The sequence below is a fragment of the Athene cunicularia genome (assembly GCF_003259725.1).
Source record: "Athene cunicularia isolate RWA chromosome Z unlocalized genomic scaffold, athCun1 chrZ_part2, whole genome shotgun sequence".
In the NCBI taxonomy this organism is placed as follows: domain Eukaryota; kingdom Metazoa; phylum Chordata; class Aves; order Strigiformes; family Strigidae; genus Athene; species Athene cunicularia.
The window spans coordinates 13,938,100-13,957,293 of NW_020799143.1; the positions used below are offsets into that span (position 1 = coordinate 13,938,100).

General features: G+C 40.3%; 1 protein-coding gene across 2 annotated transcripts in view; it reads right to left on the reverse strand.

Annotated features, from left to right (window-relative positions):
- NTRK2 (neurotrophic receptor tyrosine kinase 2) overlaps positions 1-19,194 on the reverse strand; it is a 194,570-nt gene that overhangs the window by 167,931 nt on the left and 7,445 nt on the right. For both annotated transcript variants that reach the window (XM_026866144.1, XM_026866143.1), the window contains exons 3-4: positions 13,024-13,092; positions 9,200-9,354 (exon numbers count right to left, since the gene is read on the reverse strand). In XM_026866144.1, the coding sequence (XP_026721945.1) occupies positions 9,200-9,314 (115 nt within the window). In that variant the 5' untranslated portion in view covers positions 9,315-9,354; positions 13,024-13,092. The remainder of the gene's footprint in view (positions 1-9,199; positions 9,355-13,023; positions 13,093-19,194) is intronic.

Sequence of the window (19,194 nt, forward strand, 5' to 3'; positions counted from 1 at the left end):
ACAAAACTGAAAATTTCACTTAGATTAAAATGAAAAGGCACTAATCTGAAAAGTATAAGGGGGAAAGAGACAAAGGAATCCTGGACTATGACCCTTTTCCCCAGCATATTTCCATACTTTATTCACTGAGTGTTTATGTAAATTAAAGAAACTGTTCCAGATCAAAATCTCTTCCAACTCTTTAGCCATTGAATGGAGCACTGAACAAACACTGAACAGAGACATGCTGCCATATGGCACAGCAAACCTTGATGGGTGTCTCCACAACAACCATGGTACTTTGCACACATCTGACTGACCAGAGAAGGTGCCCTGCTGGATCTCCTCTTTGTGAACAAAGAAGGGCTGGTGGATGACGTGGAGGTTGGAAGTCAACTAGGGCACAGTGATCATGAAATAATAGAGTTCTCTATTCTTAGAGAGGTCAGGAGAGAGCTAAGCAGAACTGACATCCTGGACTTCCAAAGGGCTGACTTTGTCTTGTTTAGGCACCTGCTTGAAAGGATCCCTTGGGAGACTCTCCTGAAGGGTATAGGGGCCCAGGAAGGCTGGGTGCTCTTTAAGAAGGAAGTGTTAATGGCTCAGGAGCAGGTGGTCCCCAGGTGCTCTAAGAGAAGCCAACGCCAGAGAAGACAACCCTGGCTGAACAGGGAGCTTTGGCTGCAACTCAGGGAGAAAATGAGAGTTTACAGCCTTTGGAAGAAGGGGCTAGCCACACACACTGATTACAGAGAGGCTGTGAGGCTATGCAGGGTGGAAATCATGAGGGCTAAAGCCCAACTGGAAATTAATTTGGCCTCTGTAATCATGGATAACAAGAAAAGTTTCTATGTCAGTAGCAAAAGAAAGTCCAGGAAGTCTCCAGCCCCTGATAGATGCAGGAGGAACTATGTAAGAAGTGATAAGGAGAAGGCTGAGGTGCTTAATGCCTTCTTTGCCTCAGTCTTTAATAACAAGGTTAGTTGTATTGATGAAATCCAGCCTTCACTGCCAGAATACAGAGACTGGGAGAACGATCCCCCTGAAATCCAGGAGGAGACAGTCAGTGACCTGCTGCATCACACAGACACACACAAGTCTGTGGGACCGGAAGGAATACACCCGAGGGTGCTGAAGGAGCTGGCTGGGTGCTCGCCAAGCTGCTTTCCGTCATTTACCAGCAGTCCTGGCTGACCAGGGAGATCCTGACAAGTTGGAAATTGGTCAATGTGACGCCCATCTATAAGAAGGGTTAGAAGGATGATCCTGGAAATTACACGCCTGTTAGCTTGACTTCGGTGCCCAGGAAGCTGATGGAGTAGCTCATCCTAAACACCACCATGCAACACATGTGGGACAACCAGATGCTCAGGCCCAGTCAGCATGGGGTTATGAAAGGCAGGTCCTGCTTGACAAACCTGATCTCCTTCTATGACAGGGTGACCTGTTTATTGCATGAGGGAAAGACTGTGGATGTAATTTACCTTGACTTTAGCAAGGCCTTTGACACCATTTTCCACAGCATTCTTCTGCAAAAATGGCTGCTTGAGGTTTGGACAATCACACACTTCACTGGGTAAAAAACTGGCTGGACGACCGGGCCCAGAGAGTTGTGGTGAAGGGAGTAAAATCCCACTGGCAGCCAGTCACGACTGGTGTCCCCCAGGGCTGGGTTTTAGGGCCACTCCTGTTTAACATCTTTATTGATGATCTAGACGAGGGGATCGAGTGCACCCTCAGTCAGTTTGCAGATGACCCCAAGTTGGGTGGGAGTGTTGATCTGCTCGAGGGTAGGGAGGCTCTGCAGGGAGACCTGGACAGGCTGGAGCCATGGGCTGAGCCCAACTGGAGGAGTTTCCATAAGGGGAAATGCTGGGAGCTGCCCTTGGGCCACAACAACCCCCAGCAGGCTACAGGCTTGGGGAGAGTGACTGGAGAGCTGCCAGTCAGAGAGGGAATGGGGGGTGTTGATTGACAGCTGGCTGAACAGGAGCCAGCAGTGTGCCCAGGGGGACAAGAAGGCCAATGGCATCCTGGCTTGTGTCAGCAATAGCGTGGCCAGCAGGGACAGGGAAGGGATCTTACCCCTGTACTCGGCACTGGGGAGGCCGCCCCTTGATTCCTGTGTTCAGTTTTGGGCCCCTCACTACAAAAAGGACATTGAATGACTCGAGCGTGTCCAGAGAAGGGCAACGGAGCTGGTGCAGGGTCTGGAGCACAGGTCGTACGGGGAGTGGCTGAGGGAACTGGGGGTGTTTAGTCTGGAGAAGAGGAGGCTGAGGGGAGACCTCATCAGACTAGATATTAGGAAGCATTTCTTTCCAGAAGGGGTTGTTGGGCGTTAGAATGGGCTGCCCAGGGAGGTGGTGGAGTCCCCATCCCTGGAGGTGTTCAAGAGTAGGGTCGATTTGGAGCTTAAGGATATGCTGTAGGTGGGAACTGTGCTAGGCGAACGGTTGGACTAGATGATCTGCAGGGTCCTTTCCAACCTAGATGATTCTATGACAGGATAAAGCTAGAATAGTCTCACACACTCTAAAGGGTGGTGATGAGGACATTATCCCCAAAGTTGTAGGTTAGATTCCCAAACTGTATTTGAACCCAGAGAAGGATGACAAAATCTCCTCCTGTAGCCACTATCTTTTTTCTTTTTTTAAAAAAAAGAGAAAGGAGCAGGTCTTATTATACCCTTTTGAAAGGAAAAGCACAAATTTTTATCGTTGGGAGGACTGAGACCAAACATAGAGGCTCCTTGCCAAAGTCTTAAGAAAAGTCATTCAAACCAGAGTTTAGGACTTTCCCATGCCTTCTCCATTTCCTAATGAGCAGCTGGAAGGCACACTGAACAAGCTCACTTCAGACCTCTTCTTGCTAGATGCAGTTGCTGCTTCAACATACCTTCTTAGAAGTCCAATTCTAATTTTCTTACAGGGCCAGATCTGATACTCATTAACATCCACCTTGTTAGTCTATGGAGGAACGTCCTTTTGTTGGGAAGCAGAATGAGTGATGTGGCAGCTCACTAAGCCCCCCAGATATTTTAAAATACTAAAAGAAATCTGCCTCCAATCATGACACACCTGATTGTCACATTCACCTGGGAACCTTTACAGAAAATAATTAAACAAGTACAGCCTCTACCAGAAGATGATGAGTCTTTAAAGTATGTTTTTCCAAGAACAAATACACCCTTACTTTGCCTTTAAATAATCCATAACTTCCTGCTTAACTGAAATTAACACTAGGAGTAGACAGCGTGTGCCACAGCAAAGGCTACCCTTAACTCATCTTCACAATTACAGCAACAAATGCAACCTCCGCAACCTCCGCAGAACTGTAATCCCATCTAGGACTTTAAATGCCATCATAAATGCTGTGCAGGCAAAAACCACCAAAAGCCGTGCACCAGAAGAAATTCACTTGGACAGCGAACCATCTTCTGCATTCAACCTGCATAGAAACTTTGAAGGTTGCCGCTGACATTTCAAACCAGATGAAGGTCTTGCATTTCCAATGTTTTACATCAGCTCCTTAACTTCTGCCTACAACCTTTCTGTTAAGGTCCCTACGCCTGACCTGGTTTCCAGTAGGAATGTGCTGAATAAGAAACAATCTTGCAGCACATGAATTTAATTGACCCCATTCGCCCATATTAATATCAACAGTTTGTTGATACGCAAGAATTTTCACATTGTATGTTTCTGTAGAGGCTATCAATCTTACCAACACTTTCTTTGCTAGTAGTCTCCTGACGGTATCCAGCCATCTTTTCTCTCAAAGTCCCTGAATGGGGTAATTTGTAATCTAAATTACTGAGGCCTAAACTAACTTATGCAAACCTCTAACAAATAGCTTCTTATTCAGTAAGTGCATATAACGCAGTTGCAACTCCTGTATCTTTATCTGGGGAATTCCATATGTGTTCAGCAAATACTGAAAATAATGCTGACCTGTCAAATATTGCAACATGATAAAATGTGATACTGAAACACGAGCATTTTCAGAGAATTACATAAATTAATAAATTGATGGGTTTCACTCTTGATACCAAGTATACTGTATAACAAGTATATGGCTGAAGGGATGCCTTCAAGAATTGTCTCTACTTCTAAAGTGAAAAAAGTACTTTCTTTAGACTTTATAGTAGTTATCTAGTCATCAATCTTCACCTAGCTACATCATAAGAGCAAAGTAAGAATACCGCTAGTCAACAGTCATCTGTAGATCAGTACTCCACACTTACGCAAATGCATCAAGTAAGGCACAGAGGGCACCTCTGCAAACCTGCACAATGCACTGAGCTCAGGAACAATACTTGAGTGATCAAGACATGTTTCTTTCCCTTAGATAGTGCCTTATTTCTTCCTATTTCTAACCTGCTTAGTATTATAAACCTGCTTCATTCAAGTTAAATCAGAAATTGTATTAGAATTATAAAACAAAATTCTGTTTGTTTTTTTTTTTAAAAAAAAGAGATGTTTACATGCATCATGTACATTCAACTGTTATTATTCACAAATCACATGATTTATATATCATACATGTAGACATCTGTATGAAAGTTACTGGTTGCTTCATGAACACATAAAAGTGTGCATGCTTACAGAGAAATTATGTACATGTCTTTGAAAATGAGAATCCTGTTGCCTTTTCAAATATCCATTAATTATTGGTTATTTTCACTTAGAAGCTGGAATAATTAAAACATTTTAAGTAAGTTTGGAAAATTATAACTCAACTTTGGAGCAGCAGTGAAACCCCATTACTGTCAAAACTCTCATAAAATACAGCCCATAATCACAGATAAGAATTAAAACTCTTACAGAGAAAATAAGAACAGTTTTCTACCATACATCATGTATAACATCTAGTTTTTGACCCAAAATAAACAACACAGGCTAGAAAGCCCCTGAATATTCTGAAAAGTAAACACAGAGAATGTTTAAGGCTTCTTTTAAACTGCATTCTGCCTGTAATGTTCTCCTGCTGATAGTCTTATCTGTGAAGTCTGGCTGATAATGGCAAAAAAATGTCAACACCCACTGGATTATGCCTTCGCTTGTGGTTTTAGACAGCACTGTACTGTGACTGCCTAAGACCTAATGCTTATTGACTCACTAATACTACAAATCTTTTCCGTAAATTCAAAGAAATAAATGTGTCAATCCTTTAGTTTGCCTTTTCACCGCCTTAGAATTTATAACCACCTGCCTCCAGTCTGACATTACCATCTACTTATTTACCTCTAGGACAAAAATCTATCACCAGAAAGAGGCTGAAATGAAGCCAGACCCAGTCCATTTGTAGTCATCTGAACAACTGCCTGTAAACATTCACGGTACAGGATACAGTCACTGGTAAACCAAGCAAGAAACAGGCAACCCATCTCTTTAGACTCTAATTCTACATTACAATGACTTTTAACATTTTGTCAGCCACACATAAGAATCAGCACTAAGAGCAACACCACAATACTTCATGCACAAGGGAAGAGAGACAAAAAATGTTATCATTCATAAAATCCCGTAGTTCTCAGACCAGGCAACATTTCCGGTGGTTGGCTGCATATGTAAACAGCCACTCTGTACATACCTTTTTTGTAATTAGTACATTGGATTAATTTGCCACTTTGTTCAGCAGACTTTAGCTAGCATTCATGACCAATGACAAGAAAGAAAACATCTGCAGAAACAATATATAATAAATAAGCATACAAAGATGGGACAGTAAGCAAAATGAAAGCCAGATCAAGCACCACACCGGCATATATAAAACAATCTGATTAAGTAAATTGGCCAGATAAGGCAAAATGCCAGACTGAGATCCAGAGCAACAAAAAAACCCACAAGAGGACTGCAAAGATAATTGTAGAAGCCAGGCGTCTCCCAAAAAAAAACCCAAGTGAAAAAGATTTCTTTCAGTATCAGTGAGTTCAATGATAGAAGATGAGTAACTGAATGCCTACCAGAGGGATCAACCAACACCTTAATAACCAGTCTCAAAGACACAGACTTGCCTCCCTGGCATTCAGTAACCTCTGGCTGAGCTGATCTGCAGACTGACGGTCTTTTGAGTGACCTTACCCCAGGCACTGGACATGCCTCACTTCCAAGGACTTGATACACCAGTGGCAATTGCTGCCAGAGCTTACAGAAGCAGTAATAAAAACAAAGTGTTTACTTATTTAGTTCTCCTTCTTAATTTTCTAATGCTATTTATCAGGTGGTAACAAAAACAAGAGGATAGCCTAGGTGGTGATGTTGTCCATGTTGAAGAGACAACCATCAAATGCTGCGAAAATAGCAAAACTGAACACCCCCATTCCTTTACACAGAAGGCTCTGCTAACATTATTGTGGTAGATACAGATTAAAAACCTTTGACACAGTAATTAAGTGTGAATTTAAAACTTAGCAGAATCTGACAATTTTCAACTAACTCTATCCTGGCTAAATCTAGGACATCATCATACATAAACACATTCCAAATGCAGTTGAAAAAATAATTCTGCAATCATAAAACTGATTAACACCTTTAATATTGCATCTGGAAAGGATCTTCTAGATAGTGAGCATACCTGCTTTAAACTTCAAGAACAGAAATCACAAAGTTGATGGCATCTCAATTGCCACCAGCCTTTAATCAGCACATTAATGAACACTTCCACCATATAAATAACAAGTACCACAGAACTTTGCTGATTTTCACATCAATTATCTACAAACCAGAGCCCTATGATCAAGAAACCAGAGTCACCTCTTCCAGCTTCCCAGAAAGAGATTTATTAACAGCACACAACAGCAAGATGTCATATTCCCAAGACATTTGCCACATACTGTACAGGACACATACTATAATATTATGAAGTAATTAATAACACCTGCACACAAGAAGAGAGTATGTTTGCTTAGTTTCTAAATCAAAAAAATGTAACAAAACAGAGAGATGGAATGAAACCATTTCATTAGCAGAGAAAATTTGGAAATGTTTTATTAACAAAATCCAAAGGACTACGCACCCAAAAACTAATCTTGATATGAAAAGGATCTAAAAAGGTCATGGAGTTCACAGGATAAAAAGTTCACATATGTCAATAGCTGAATTATTCTTCTATTTCAGTTCTATCTGTTAGCCTCTCTGAAAGTTCTGGCAGTGAAATAGACCAGCTTTGTCAGTGGTGGGTTGTTTTTTTTTTTTAATTAAGTCTTGTCCTTTTAAACACAGAGAAGTATCTACAGAAATAGGGAAAGCAAGAGCCACACATTGAATCTTTCCAGCATCTTCCAGAACACAGCCCAGGCTGTGTTCTGGAATGACCAAGACAGTCATTCTTCTTCACCTGGGATGTTGTCATCTTAATTAAAAACCTAGGTCCTGCACTGGTTCATTTTGAAAAATGTAAAATAAAGGGAAAGACCCACTAAAAGGGAAAAAAAAAAAAAGTTTAGTGATATTTGGACCCTGTAAACTAACAAATAATTTGCAGGCATGAGTTCACATCCACATAGATCTTCAGCAAAATGTATGTTTCCCATATGCAAATTTCACATACTGCAAATTCCAATCTGAACGTTGTATATACTCAACATTTCCTCCTTCTCTTCCTCCTCTAGTTGGAAGTACCACCTTCCCTTGTCATGGCAAGTATTTTAGTCAAGGTATGCCCAAAGGATGCACACGTGTGTACACACACACAGCATCAGGATGTCAGAGATAAATCTGTTGTGACTGCAGATGGTCAAGAACACAGGAGAAAAAAATGTCTCATTGGTTTAATTCTGGACATTTAACATTAAAAATTTTCAAAGGAAAATCCTAGCTACCTGGTAGCGTCTAGATGTGCCAGCCAAGAATGTTATAAAGACTATGCTGGAGTTTCTGGTTTGTACTATTTGATCTCAGTTCACTAGGAGACTTCTCTACAACCAGCAGATTAATCTACTTCTGATCCACCCAGCTGAAGCTCAGCACTATCTCTCACATCAGGTAAATCAGATCCTGCAGCACACAACACAAACTGTGCAGCTCACAAGACCCTCTAAATAGCTTGTTTCATCTTTTGAGAGCCATTTTTGTCATGAATACACTACAGTCATGCCTGGCCCCAGCAGGAAGATGGACACAAGACCAACAGTATGATACATGCCCATAAAATGCACTACTGCCATTAAACACCCCTTACGTTGGGTCTGCAGCAGGTCCCCTCCATGGCTGTTTCTTGCTGGCAGCTGCTGTCAGAGGGTGTCACACCCTCAATATAGGCAGTGGAGAAAAGGATACTCATGGGCAAAGGTGGAAGGAGAAAAAGTATCATTTTTGTGCTCCTCCTGCTATTCACCTTCACTTATAGCTTTCCCAGTGCAAATCAGCCCTCCCTGAGGATACCCTTGCTCTCCTTCCTTAGCCTGCCTGCTACTGCACAGACGAGTTCTCCACCCTGCAAAGGAAACGCCAAACTCCTGAAGGTCTCATATCGAGTCAGAAACACCCAGCCTCTGCCCCTCATACAGACGAGAAGAAATCTCAACTAGTGGGTGAAATCTTTCACCAACTGTCCCAGAACCTCATACAAGCAGCAAAGTTGTATACAAAAAAAGTAAGGGGATGACCTTATTATTACATCGTTTTTCCATTAACTCCAGATCCCTATAAGCTAACTGAAAACATGCTGCAAAGTGCTACAGGCCTAAGCTTGTTATGACTCTTCTGCATAGCCTTTACAAGTGAACTCAGCAGAGTTTTATTCGTGCAAAGAACAGAGCTATTGCCAGTTTGTCTCTATTAGCAGGCAGTTCTGAATTTTCTTCCTATAGTCCCAGTACTAGAGTTTGTATTTTTGAAGGAAAATAAAGAATTCATTAACCTAAAATACCTGGGAAAAAAAATCAAAAAGGTAAACTTTCGAGTCTATTGAGCTTGGAAACACTGCTATTTAGTTTAACAAAGGCACATGCACTGTGCGTTATCTATAATCGGTGTTCTGATTTCCTGCACTTGAATAATGGTACATTCTTAAAGGATCAAGGAAAAAAAGCAGCTTTACAAGAAGTTCCCAAAAGTATTCTATGTGGGGTGAAAGACCAGTGAGTGGTAAATATCTCTACTGAAACATTTCCTTTAGCAGCACTGTTGTCATCCTGGTAGGTATCTTGTAAAAAAGCATATTTGTTTTTCCTGTCTCACAATAATTTAGCAGTAGTTTTATGTTAAAAGAGTATTACCGCAGTTCGGGACCTTCATATCCAGCAAGGCTGTCCTCTTGTTGTTGTCATCTATGCAATATAAATCCTGAGTTTCTGTGTAAAACTTGGCCTCTTGGAATTTCTTGATCCACATAATTTCACAGGAACACTTGAATGGATTGTCCACCAATATCCTATAGCAAAATATAGCAAAACCAATTTGTTTAGAATGCAGAATGTCATGCACATACAAAAAAATGGGGGCAGGGGGACTCCAAGTACTCAGCTGTGTGAAAATAGAAGTTGAACCCTTCAGTTAAGTAGGACAAGGAACGCAACTTCAGTAACCTCAATGCAATGCATGCTGTAGGTAGGTAATGGTTTCCATGTAGAGAATGAAGCTCTCCTTGCACCAAGAATCCAGACTGTCATAGATCGGAAAGATCAAACAGTGGGCTCGACTACTATTTCCAATTCACTGGTGTAAATCGGGAGTGCATGGAGAATCGGGCTTTCCATCAAGCTGCATTTTATGTTGTAAGAGTCAAGCTGAGATCACCATTCCTCTCTTCTACACTTGACTCTCTGCTCAGCTATCTCAGACAGATCATGCCAGAAATGGTTTACTGCTGTGACGTGGTATATAGAGTCAAACAGCCATGGATTACAGGCAAGCTCTAACAAACTCTAATCATAAAAAAAAGATTTTACTTAACCTTCAAAATTCCATCTGTTACAACACTGTAGAAAACTTACAGTAAAACCCCAGGTAATGTCATGAAAAAACCATTAACTGACAAAAAGGCCCTGAAAAAGAAATGTATCACCTAGCTATATCGTATGCTGCATGGAATTTAAACCACAGGTTGGCAAATTTACCAAATTCTATTTTTAAAATGTAATTCAACTACACAACAATGTAATGCAATAATGCCCGAGAAGAATACGAACAGAAATATCCCAATGTCTACATAAGAAGTGACCCAGTGTTATTCTTTCTCCTACTGGCATAGATGAGATCCAGTAAAGCATGTGCAAGTGGCTGTGTAAGGCCTCTCATTACAAGGAGGACAATTGTTCTTTACACAATTTCATGGGTATTTTCAATGTACAGAAACCAGACTCAAACTGCCCACAGAGTCTATGCTCATAAACACCTGAGGACATTAAGTGTGAAAATCATGAAAAACTCAGCTTATCAGAGCTGTAACCTGTTCTCCCAAAAGCCATCTGCAGTTCTGTGAAGATTAACAGCTGCAGCAATCATTCTCACAAGTGTATGAAGGAGCAATTTGTATTCTTAGAAATCATCTGCTGAACTTCAACACCACCACAGCATGGACAAGAATTGTTTGTGCAAGACAGAGTATGAACCTAATTAGGATAGCTTGGGTCAAAACCTACAAAATGCATTTTCAAAACAGCATACTTCCCATCTTCTATTTAACTGTATAATTTCTCTGTAAAAGAGAAATTTCCCTTGACCAGTACTGAGCAGCCCTTTTCTTCCACTGTTCTATTTTGTGTTAAACCAACAAGGGAGTTAGGCACATCACAGGCAGGATGCTGCTAGATACAGGCATGATGGCCCTTCACATGTGTGTAAGAAAGAATCTGACCTAGTAAAAGTAAATTGTGTGTCTTTATTTTGTTTGCTGTAATTTTACAGCTGCAGCTAAAAGACGCCTTTCAAAGTGACATCTCCTTCCCTACAATACCTGGTGAGTATCTCCTACTTCACCCTATCCTGAACTTTTCATCCCTTTATGTTTTGATTTGCAAGATTGTTAACAGGACACATGTTTGTCAGATTTAGAAGCAGCTCCTTGGAAGGTATTTATGGCATCACTCTTCTCTCAGATTCCCCTTCCAATACTCTTTCTCTTTCTGATTTTCCACCTATGTATTACTTATCAACAGAACGGTTCAACTGATACTAATTTTATCATGGTTCTTCCTCCTTCAGGCTCTGCTTTCCCCTCCGCCAATGAAAATTTCTGTTTGCATAATTTTAGTTCTTCTATCCCTACACTCCAACTCTTTCCCAAGCCCACAACACTCTATCTGAATTTTGTATCCACTCTCTCTCTAACTTGTCCCTCATCACATATGGCTTCCATACCTCAAATGTTACACAGTTTAACCCTCACACCGCCCATTTTTCTCATGTCTGGCTTACTCTCAGTACCCTTCCCTTGCTTCTACTACCATGACACTGAATGGCCATTGTTTAACTCTGGTATTAGCAACAGGAATATATTCACTCCTAATTCACATCAGCCAGTTGTTTTCCCTGTGTTATTCCCTTGCCTCATTAAATTTTATTACCATAATTCCCATCACATATTTGTAACATTTGACTCTCTCGCTCTCTGTCTCAAATCTTTTTTTACTTCTTTCTGCCCAGGAGAAAACCAACTTCTTCAGAAAGATCAGCAAAACTGATGTTGTTCTCCAAGATTATGTAAGCACTCAATTCATCCACAGCCTAAAACAAGCTGTTCACCTGAGAGGAAGAGATTCAGGGGTGGCTTGACTTGTGCTTTCCAATAAACCTACCAGCAGCAGATAAACTCCAAAAAACTGGGCAAAGAGTATGTCTTCAAAATTGCAGTCACTGCCTTTTTTGCATGCTTCCTAAGCTAGAACATACCTACTCTTATATTTCTGCAACCCGGGAAGAGGGGTAAAGATGACTCCATTTCTTCACTAACTGCTTACAAAAACTAAGTGAAGGCCAAGCTTCACACTGTGCGTTTGGGCGCACAGTCCGAGTCCTATATCTATTTTTCTGAGGTCATAACAACTACAAAATAGAACCTACAGCCAAGTACACACTAACGATGGCTTTTTGACAGGTACTAGATATGGCATATGAAGAAACATGGACTTCAGAAACAACAGAGCTATGCAGGGCATACAGCTATGTGAGTGCTCTGCAACTAGCTAGTCTCTCCATCAGAGTGCTTGGTGACCGCCAAGTTATGAAAGAAAATTCCAGTGAGCAATGTTCCCTGGGCTGTAAAGAAAGTGATTACACCAATTTAATTATCAACAAAACATGCCTAAGGGGCATAACCTCTCTTTGTGCCACTGGGATTTGCTCATTTCATTTCTCACATGCTGAAGCTCACCAGAAGAGTGATTGCAAGGCTGGTGTTGCAATACTTGGCTGGCATTTTGGACGACTTCTGACTCTACTCCGAGCTCCAGGAGAGCAATCTCCCTCTCCTCTGCAGTCCCAGCCCTCCCAAAGCTCCTGCAGACTCTCTGCAGTACCACATAATAGCAAAGAATGCACAAGATGACCAAAATTTTGGAATGCATACCAACACAGAAATTCTGCTTAATGGAACAGAGGATAAAAATGTAATACTGAAACAATCAATAAATATATGTTTACCAGTGCTTCGTTACCAAATGATTATATACAGCACAATGCAATTCAAAGAAGTGAGAAAATAAAAATGTTCTTCAATAGTTAACCATAAGCAGCTGTGGGGCCAATACAGTGGAAGAGAGGCTTCATTTGAATATCTTAGAAAACTGTATTTTCACTAGCTCAAATATTTAATACAAACACCAGTAGTTTTGTGTGAAGTACTCTCACAATAAAATATTTTAAAGCTGAAAAGAACAGGCTATTTTGACCTCCACATTGTTTTAAAAAGATACATTGTATGTTCCTGAAACCCTGGAATGAAAATATCTCTGCATGTAAGTGTCCAATTGCTGCTTTCTTTGGATCAGAATTTCACTCCTAATCACTGATGGACCTTTACCTTCACAAAAGAACAAACTTCAAAGTCTTGTTCTTCTATTCCAGCTAAAAATAAACTTTATTTTAAGAAATGACAACTTACAGATCAGACAAACCCAGATGGCGAAAAGGCTTCTTGGACAAACTTGAGAGCTTGTTTCTGGATAAATTGCTATGGGAAAAGAGAAAGACTGCATTAATTAGAATGGCTTCTTACACGGAAAATATAGTTTGCATCTCAAAAAAAAAAAAAAAAGAACTCAAATCAGCTCTAAAAAGCCCTTATTCCTTTGACTTCAGTTGCAAAGAAATCGTGCTCAGTCTCATTTTACGGTTTGATGGTTGAAACCGTGGGTTTAAATCCAGTCTGCATCTAAAGTCAAATACATTCAAAAATCAAACTCAGCAGGGATCAATATTTTCACTTTTAGCACTTCTGTTCATTGCAGAAAAGCAGCAGATTTAATTGTGTTTCAAAAGTATTTTGTAAAGTCCAGGTGTTAATTACATGCTCAATTTATTCATAAGTGAAATGGGTGTATCCATTTCTTTGATGCTTCACCGAACTGTACTCACACAGGCCCTCCTCACATGCTAGCACACATCCACATCAGAGCCTTTTAGTTATTCTTTTCAAATTGCATGTACAATACGCACCCACATGGAAGATCAAAAGGAAAACTGTAAAATGCCTATATTGGGCTTTTTTTATGTCAATTAAGCATTTACGGTTTCAGTGGTAATTAAGTGAAAGGTCCTCTCCCATTATGCAAAGAAATGTTCAAATGAATCAGAAATACTCCTCCCCTCCCACGCTTACAAAATTGCCTTCTCCACCCCAAAGCAAAATAATGCTGTTTTTCCACAGTCTTATCAGTCCACCAATTAAAGATAGTGAGAGCAGTAAACTGTGTATCTGCCAGCAGTACAGTGCAAATCAGTGTTACAAGCCAAAATACCAAGAGTTTTATGTAGTAGTATAAAGGAACCACAGGGGCTCCATAGTTAAAAGTTACATTGCATTTAAAACCAGGGATTAAACCTCTTTTTTTCTCTTTTGACTAAAGAACAGTGTTTACTTCCCAAACCTTCAGTCCTTGATCTCTGAGTACAAGATAATTTTCAGAGAAATTAAAGCTGGATCATCTACAAATGCTTAGAACAAAATCTTCAAGAGATTTTATTTACTGTATTTCCTTGTTGATTCCTTCTGTTGAACAACAGCCTGAAGTTTACAAATTGACTGGTCCTAATGTGTGAGAACAAAACAGATGAGCTACTACCTCTTTAGTCAGGTGAACTGGACCGCCCTATGGCAGATGATGGTGGGTGGAAACATCTCATGGACCCTAACCGGATGTATCAAATTTAAAGTATAATTTGCATGTAGGACAGAAGTCATGTTTAAGTAAAAACTGCCAGTATTTTTTTTTTCCCTAGTACATATAAGCCATACGTTGGAGGTGAAGGAAAGACACTGAATCTTCATATGGACTTGGGTTTTTGTCTCCAACACAAAGGCAATGTGAAGCACATCAAACCCCATCCCTCCACAGGGAACAAAAACCCCTCCAGTTCTGACACTACCAAACAGCACATGCAGAAAACCTTGTGGTATTACTAAATGAGTCATGCACCTGCTTCTCTTACCTGCCAAGCAACTAAATTCTACCCTTCCCAAAATACAACCAGATATACAGTGGGCTTCACCAGCAGCAGGTGCCCATGTCCCTTGCTACTCTAGTAGAAGGCAACACATTCCAAGTTGTGTGATGACCAGTTCTGACTCCTGGTTTCACACAGCAGAGGACCCTGCCCTTCCATATCTGGAAGACTCCTGAATCATAAGACTACAGGTTCCTTAGGGAAATCTCTGTCCAGCTGAAGTCATTTTAATTTTGTGTGATCTTCCCTGGTACCCTAATGGGAGAAGCTAAAACTCTGATTGCAGACCAGAAGAAATCCAAGAGGAATGGAAATCCTCTACCACCATCACCTTCTAAATACTAAAGTATCACAATACACCTCTGAACATGGGTCACAAACATTTTACGTAAGAGCCACAGCCATCCTCTGAGATAGTATTTATCTTTTTTTTCTTTTAAGAAAGTAACGCCTTAAAAATAAAATTTTCAATAATATCTTACAAACATAGACTGACTCTAGGAGAGGGATTGTTGTTAGTAACTCAGCATGAACATAACAGACCACCTACTTCATGGGCAGGACTGATGTCCCATCCTTCCTAAAGATTTCCTCCTGGCTGCTTACATGTTTCCTTGCTCAACTTACTCATGGTCATCTAACTCATCCCACCTTTTTGTCAGGTGCTGAGCTGCCTGCTTCAAGGCTGTGAACTCTATCAGACAGCAGACTGTGAGAATTAGGTGCTGCCATAGCTATATCTTCTTGTCATTTAGCCTTAACCCAGTTATTGCTTTTGGAGGATTATTGCAAACCTTCAGACAGAAGAATACCCCTTAGTTGTTCCAATTCATACCAGACTTACTGCTCAAATATCTCCAGGTATGTTAATTTCTGAACACTGTGCAGGTATCAATAACTTCATGTGAGCCAGTAAAATAAGGGATTGATAATTTAAGTAAAACTATGAAAAGAATAAAGAGTCATTATTTTGTTTTTAACAACTCCAGTTTTGAAAAACTGAAACCACCTTGACAGCTTTAATTGTCTTTTCAGATTTTTACCAGTTGTGCTTAATGCATATCAGAAAAGGGAAGTAAGAACAGTAAGAAAAGTAATTAAAAATTCCTGTGCCTATATTCTTGACCATGGGTTGAAACATTTAGTGCTTCCAAGACTACAGTCTTCTCTCACATGTAGTTTAGCACTGTAAGATTTTTCAAGTTGACAAGTAACTCAACAGAAATTTTTCAGACCACCATTACAGATTTATCACCTTAAATGACACTTTGACAATAAATTTAACACTATATATATTTTTCATAAACTGAGCACTTTATATTGATTATAGAGATGCCTGCTTCAGTCTTTTTAATTCATGTTAAGCACAAAAATCACGACCAGGGTTATTATAGAGTAGTTAAGGACCACATTTCCACTACCACGGAAGGAGACTATAAATTAGTTCTCCAATTCAACTACACATAAAAAGTTCAGGGTGAGCAGCAAAAAAAAAAAAAAAAAAAGGTCCAAAGTTATACTTAAGGAGACGATCCAAATTCAGTCCAAAGGATGCCTGTATTTTACATATGATTATCAAGCTCACTTTAAACTTGCTAGCCCTAATACAGCTAACAGCAAACCTGTGGCAATGTAAGGAGTGCAAAAGCAGCCTGAGAAGCTGCATAAATATTCACACAGCTAGCAACACAGGCACAGCTCTACTGCCTATTGCGCTCCTGGGTAGGCAAGAAGGAGGAGGCGGGTACAGGTCTAAGGAGAACTCGGGGGGGGGGATATCGAAGAAGACGTGAAGAAATCGCCATTTTGCTATGCTCAGTCTCCCTCCACAGGCAACTGCCTGCTCTGCCTATGGCAGAAGCCAATCCTGTGTGCAAGGAAGGGAAAACCTGAAGCAAGGTCTCAAATGGTTTCATTTGGCTGCCTTTCTTAAACTTGAACAGTGTAGAGATACAAAACACATCTTACTACCTAGAGCTGTCCATATACTACACTCACAAATCTATGATTCATAAATGCACTTACACACAGCCTGGCACATAACAACAGCTATTTTCTAACGTTGGATATATGAACTTGCTGTGAAATGTATTTTTATGTTTAAAGGTACTGATAGTGTACCATGCAGGTGTATTACACAGGTCCATAATAATTACTGTTAGCAGCAGATAAGATTATAAATTACAGCACTACTAAACTAGGACTGTTTAATAGCTTGTTAAATGTAACTGTTGACTAATCTGAGTCTAAGGTCAATGAGAATACCAGAATTAGATGAGCAAGGCTATTAATTACACTTGAGTAATATCTATTAGAGCATTTATTTTCCTGTTGTTTATTACTCAAATCTTCTCATACATAACTCCAGAAAGATATTTGGGCTATAGAAGTTTGGCCAAGAAAATAAGGCATATCATAAAAAAGAGCTCAAAGAATTGTGTGTTAGTAAGTTCCTTATAACCTGATAGTCTTACATGATTCATAAAATAAATACTATGTTCATGTAACAAAGCTGCCTAACAACATCAAAAGGTATTTCATAGAAGAAAGCGAAAACTGTAATAGTATCACTAGCAAAATTAAAGCTTATACAGTTCATCAGCCTTCAGAAAAGTGCTTGGGGGTTTTGTTTATAGTATAGTAACAAAGTGTTGTTTCAAATTAAAATGCAAGACTTCTCAAAGATCTGTATTCAGAGGTTACTCTTACAAAGTGAAATGATTTCAGCTCTTAATAGTTCTCACTGTCCTGACCACAACAGGGGCTGCACTTCATTTCCAGTGCAGTCAACAGGAGCTTTATTGATGATGACAACAAGCAGTGATTCACTGGGGCTTTTAGAAACATTTTTGTGTGCATCAAGACTTGACAGAAAAACCAAACAAATGCATTTTTTGCAGGCCATAATAGATCAGCCTCGACAAAAAATATCTCCAAACTTACTGCTTTTTCATGTGCATATAGAGCATGTGGTGCCACTTCATATTCTCCATCTTATCTGGGCTTATCCTGTGTCTGCTAATATTACCAAATCCCCAGCAAAAAGAAAACACAGTAGAAGAATGGATAAGCTCCTGGTTCGTAACCTAAGTATTCTCAATCAGGACTCCATGCACATCAATCAAATCAATGTCAGTCAGTCTAACTTATTTCTAACAAGCAGCTTCATGAACGACAGATCTCGTAAAGCCTGCTTACCAAAAGATACGTATTCAACATTTGAATGAGTGCGCCAGCTGATGTTCTTCCTGTGGCTGAAGTATTTTAAAGGCATCTCGTCCACGTGGATTCTGTAGTTCCTGGCAGGTCATATATGCACAATAACACTTTTCCCTTAAGTGAGAACTCTAATAGGGTCTCCCTGTCCCGTCCAATGGTCAGTTTTCAGAAAACCTATTTACCTCTCCAAGTTTTGGTTAAAAGCAACCACTGGGGACAGAGACGCTTTGTGACTGCATGAAACCCATTTCCCTAAGGAAACAGGCAAAAAGCCTATCAAGCGGATACCACCAATGTCTCAGTTACTTTTTGCAGCGTCTGCTTGCCCACACAGCTGGGAAGGTCTTCCAAACATCTATTTACCTTGCTACAAATTAAAGTCATTATTTCTCACTCTGTATTCATGGTCATGGAGAGAACTGATTACTCTCCTCATAATAATTGCTCTTCTTTTAAAGCTAAGAAGATGTATGTTCCTTCTGAGTCTTCTCTTTATTGGACTGAGCACAGTCAGCCCCTGAGTCTCCTAAATTATCTGCTTTACAAGCTTTGTATAGCTCTGTTGCTCTTCTCTGTAGTATATTTGTAGATGGGTAGATGCAGCGTCCTAATCTATATACAGTACTGGTAGATGCCTTCTCAGCAGCTAAGGTAAGAGAAAAGATGTAAAAATCTAACACAAAATTCCTTTTGATCCCAGTGTAAATTTGCTTTGTTCTACCACATTATGTTGAGATTCTGTCCCAGCACAGCCACTCAATTTACTCTGCAAATGTGCCTCTCAGCCAGTAAGTTTACTGCACATTTCCACAATCCGTGCATACACACTTGGCTTTATGGAATTTCATTTTTTACAACCACAATTCACTGAGCAATTGCTACACAGGTTAATACACAGATTCACTCTAGAAGATACCTCCCTTGTATCATCAACTGATTACAGTAAAATGTATTTATTTTATTAATGACTATATGAAGTAATATGTAAGCATTACAGGCCAACAAGATCTAGTTCACACTCCTCCAGTGACTGTCCTGGTTTCACCCAGGATAGAGTTAACTTTCCCTGGGCTGAGAGGGAGCTCAGCTAGAGGGCTGGGTTGGGATCGATCACTGGAGTATTCCACATCATGTGATGTCATGCTCAATATACAGGCGGACACGGGCTCTCTCACGCCCGTTTCAGTTTCTGGGTCACTGTGGTGGGATTTTCTGGTGCGGTCAGATCACAGCTGGGGGTGGGGTGGGGCAGGCTGCGTACCCGTCGCCGCGCTTGGTAAGCCACTGCTGCATTTCACCTGTTTGGGACTTACTATTGTTACTGTACTATTATAATTTTTTTTTGTTCAAACTATGAATTTATCCTTTTGTCCCTCCCCTATTTCACAGG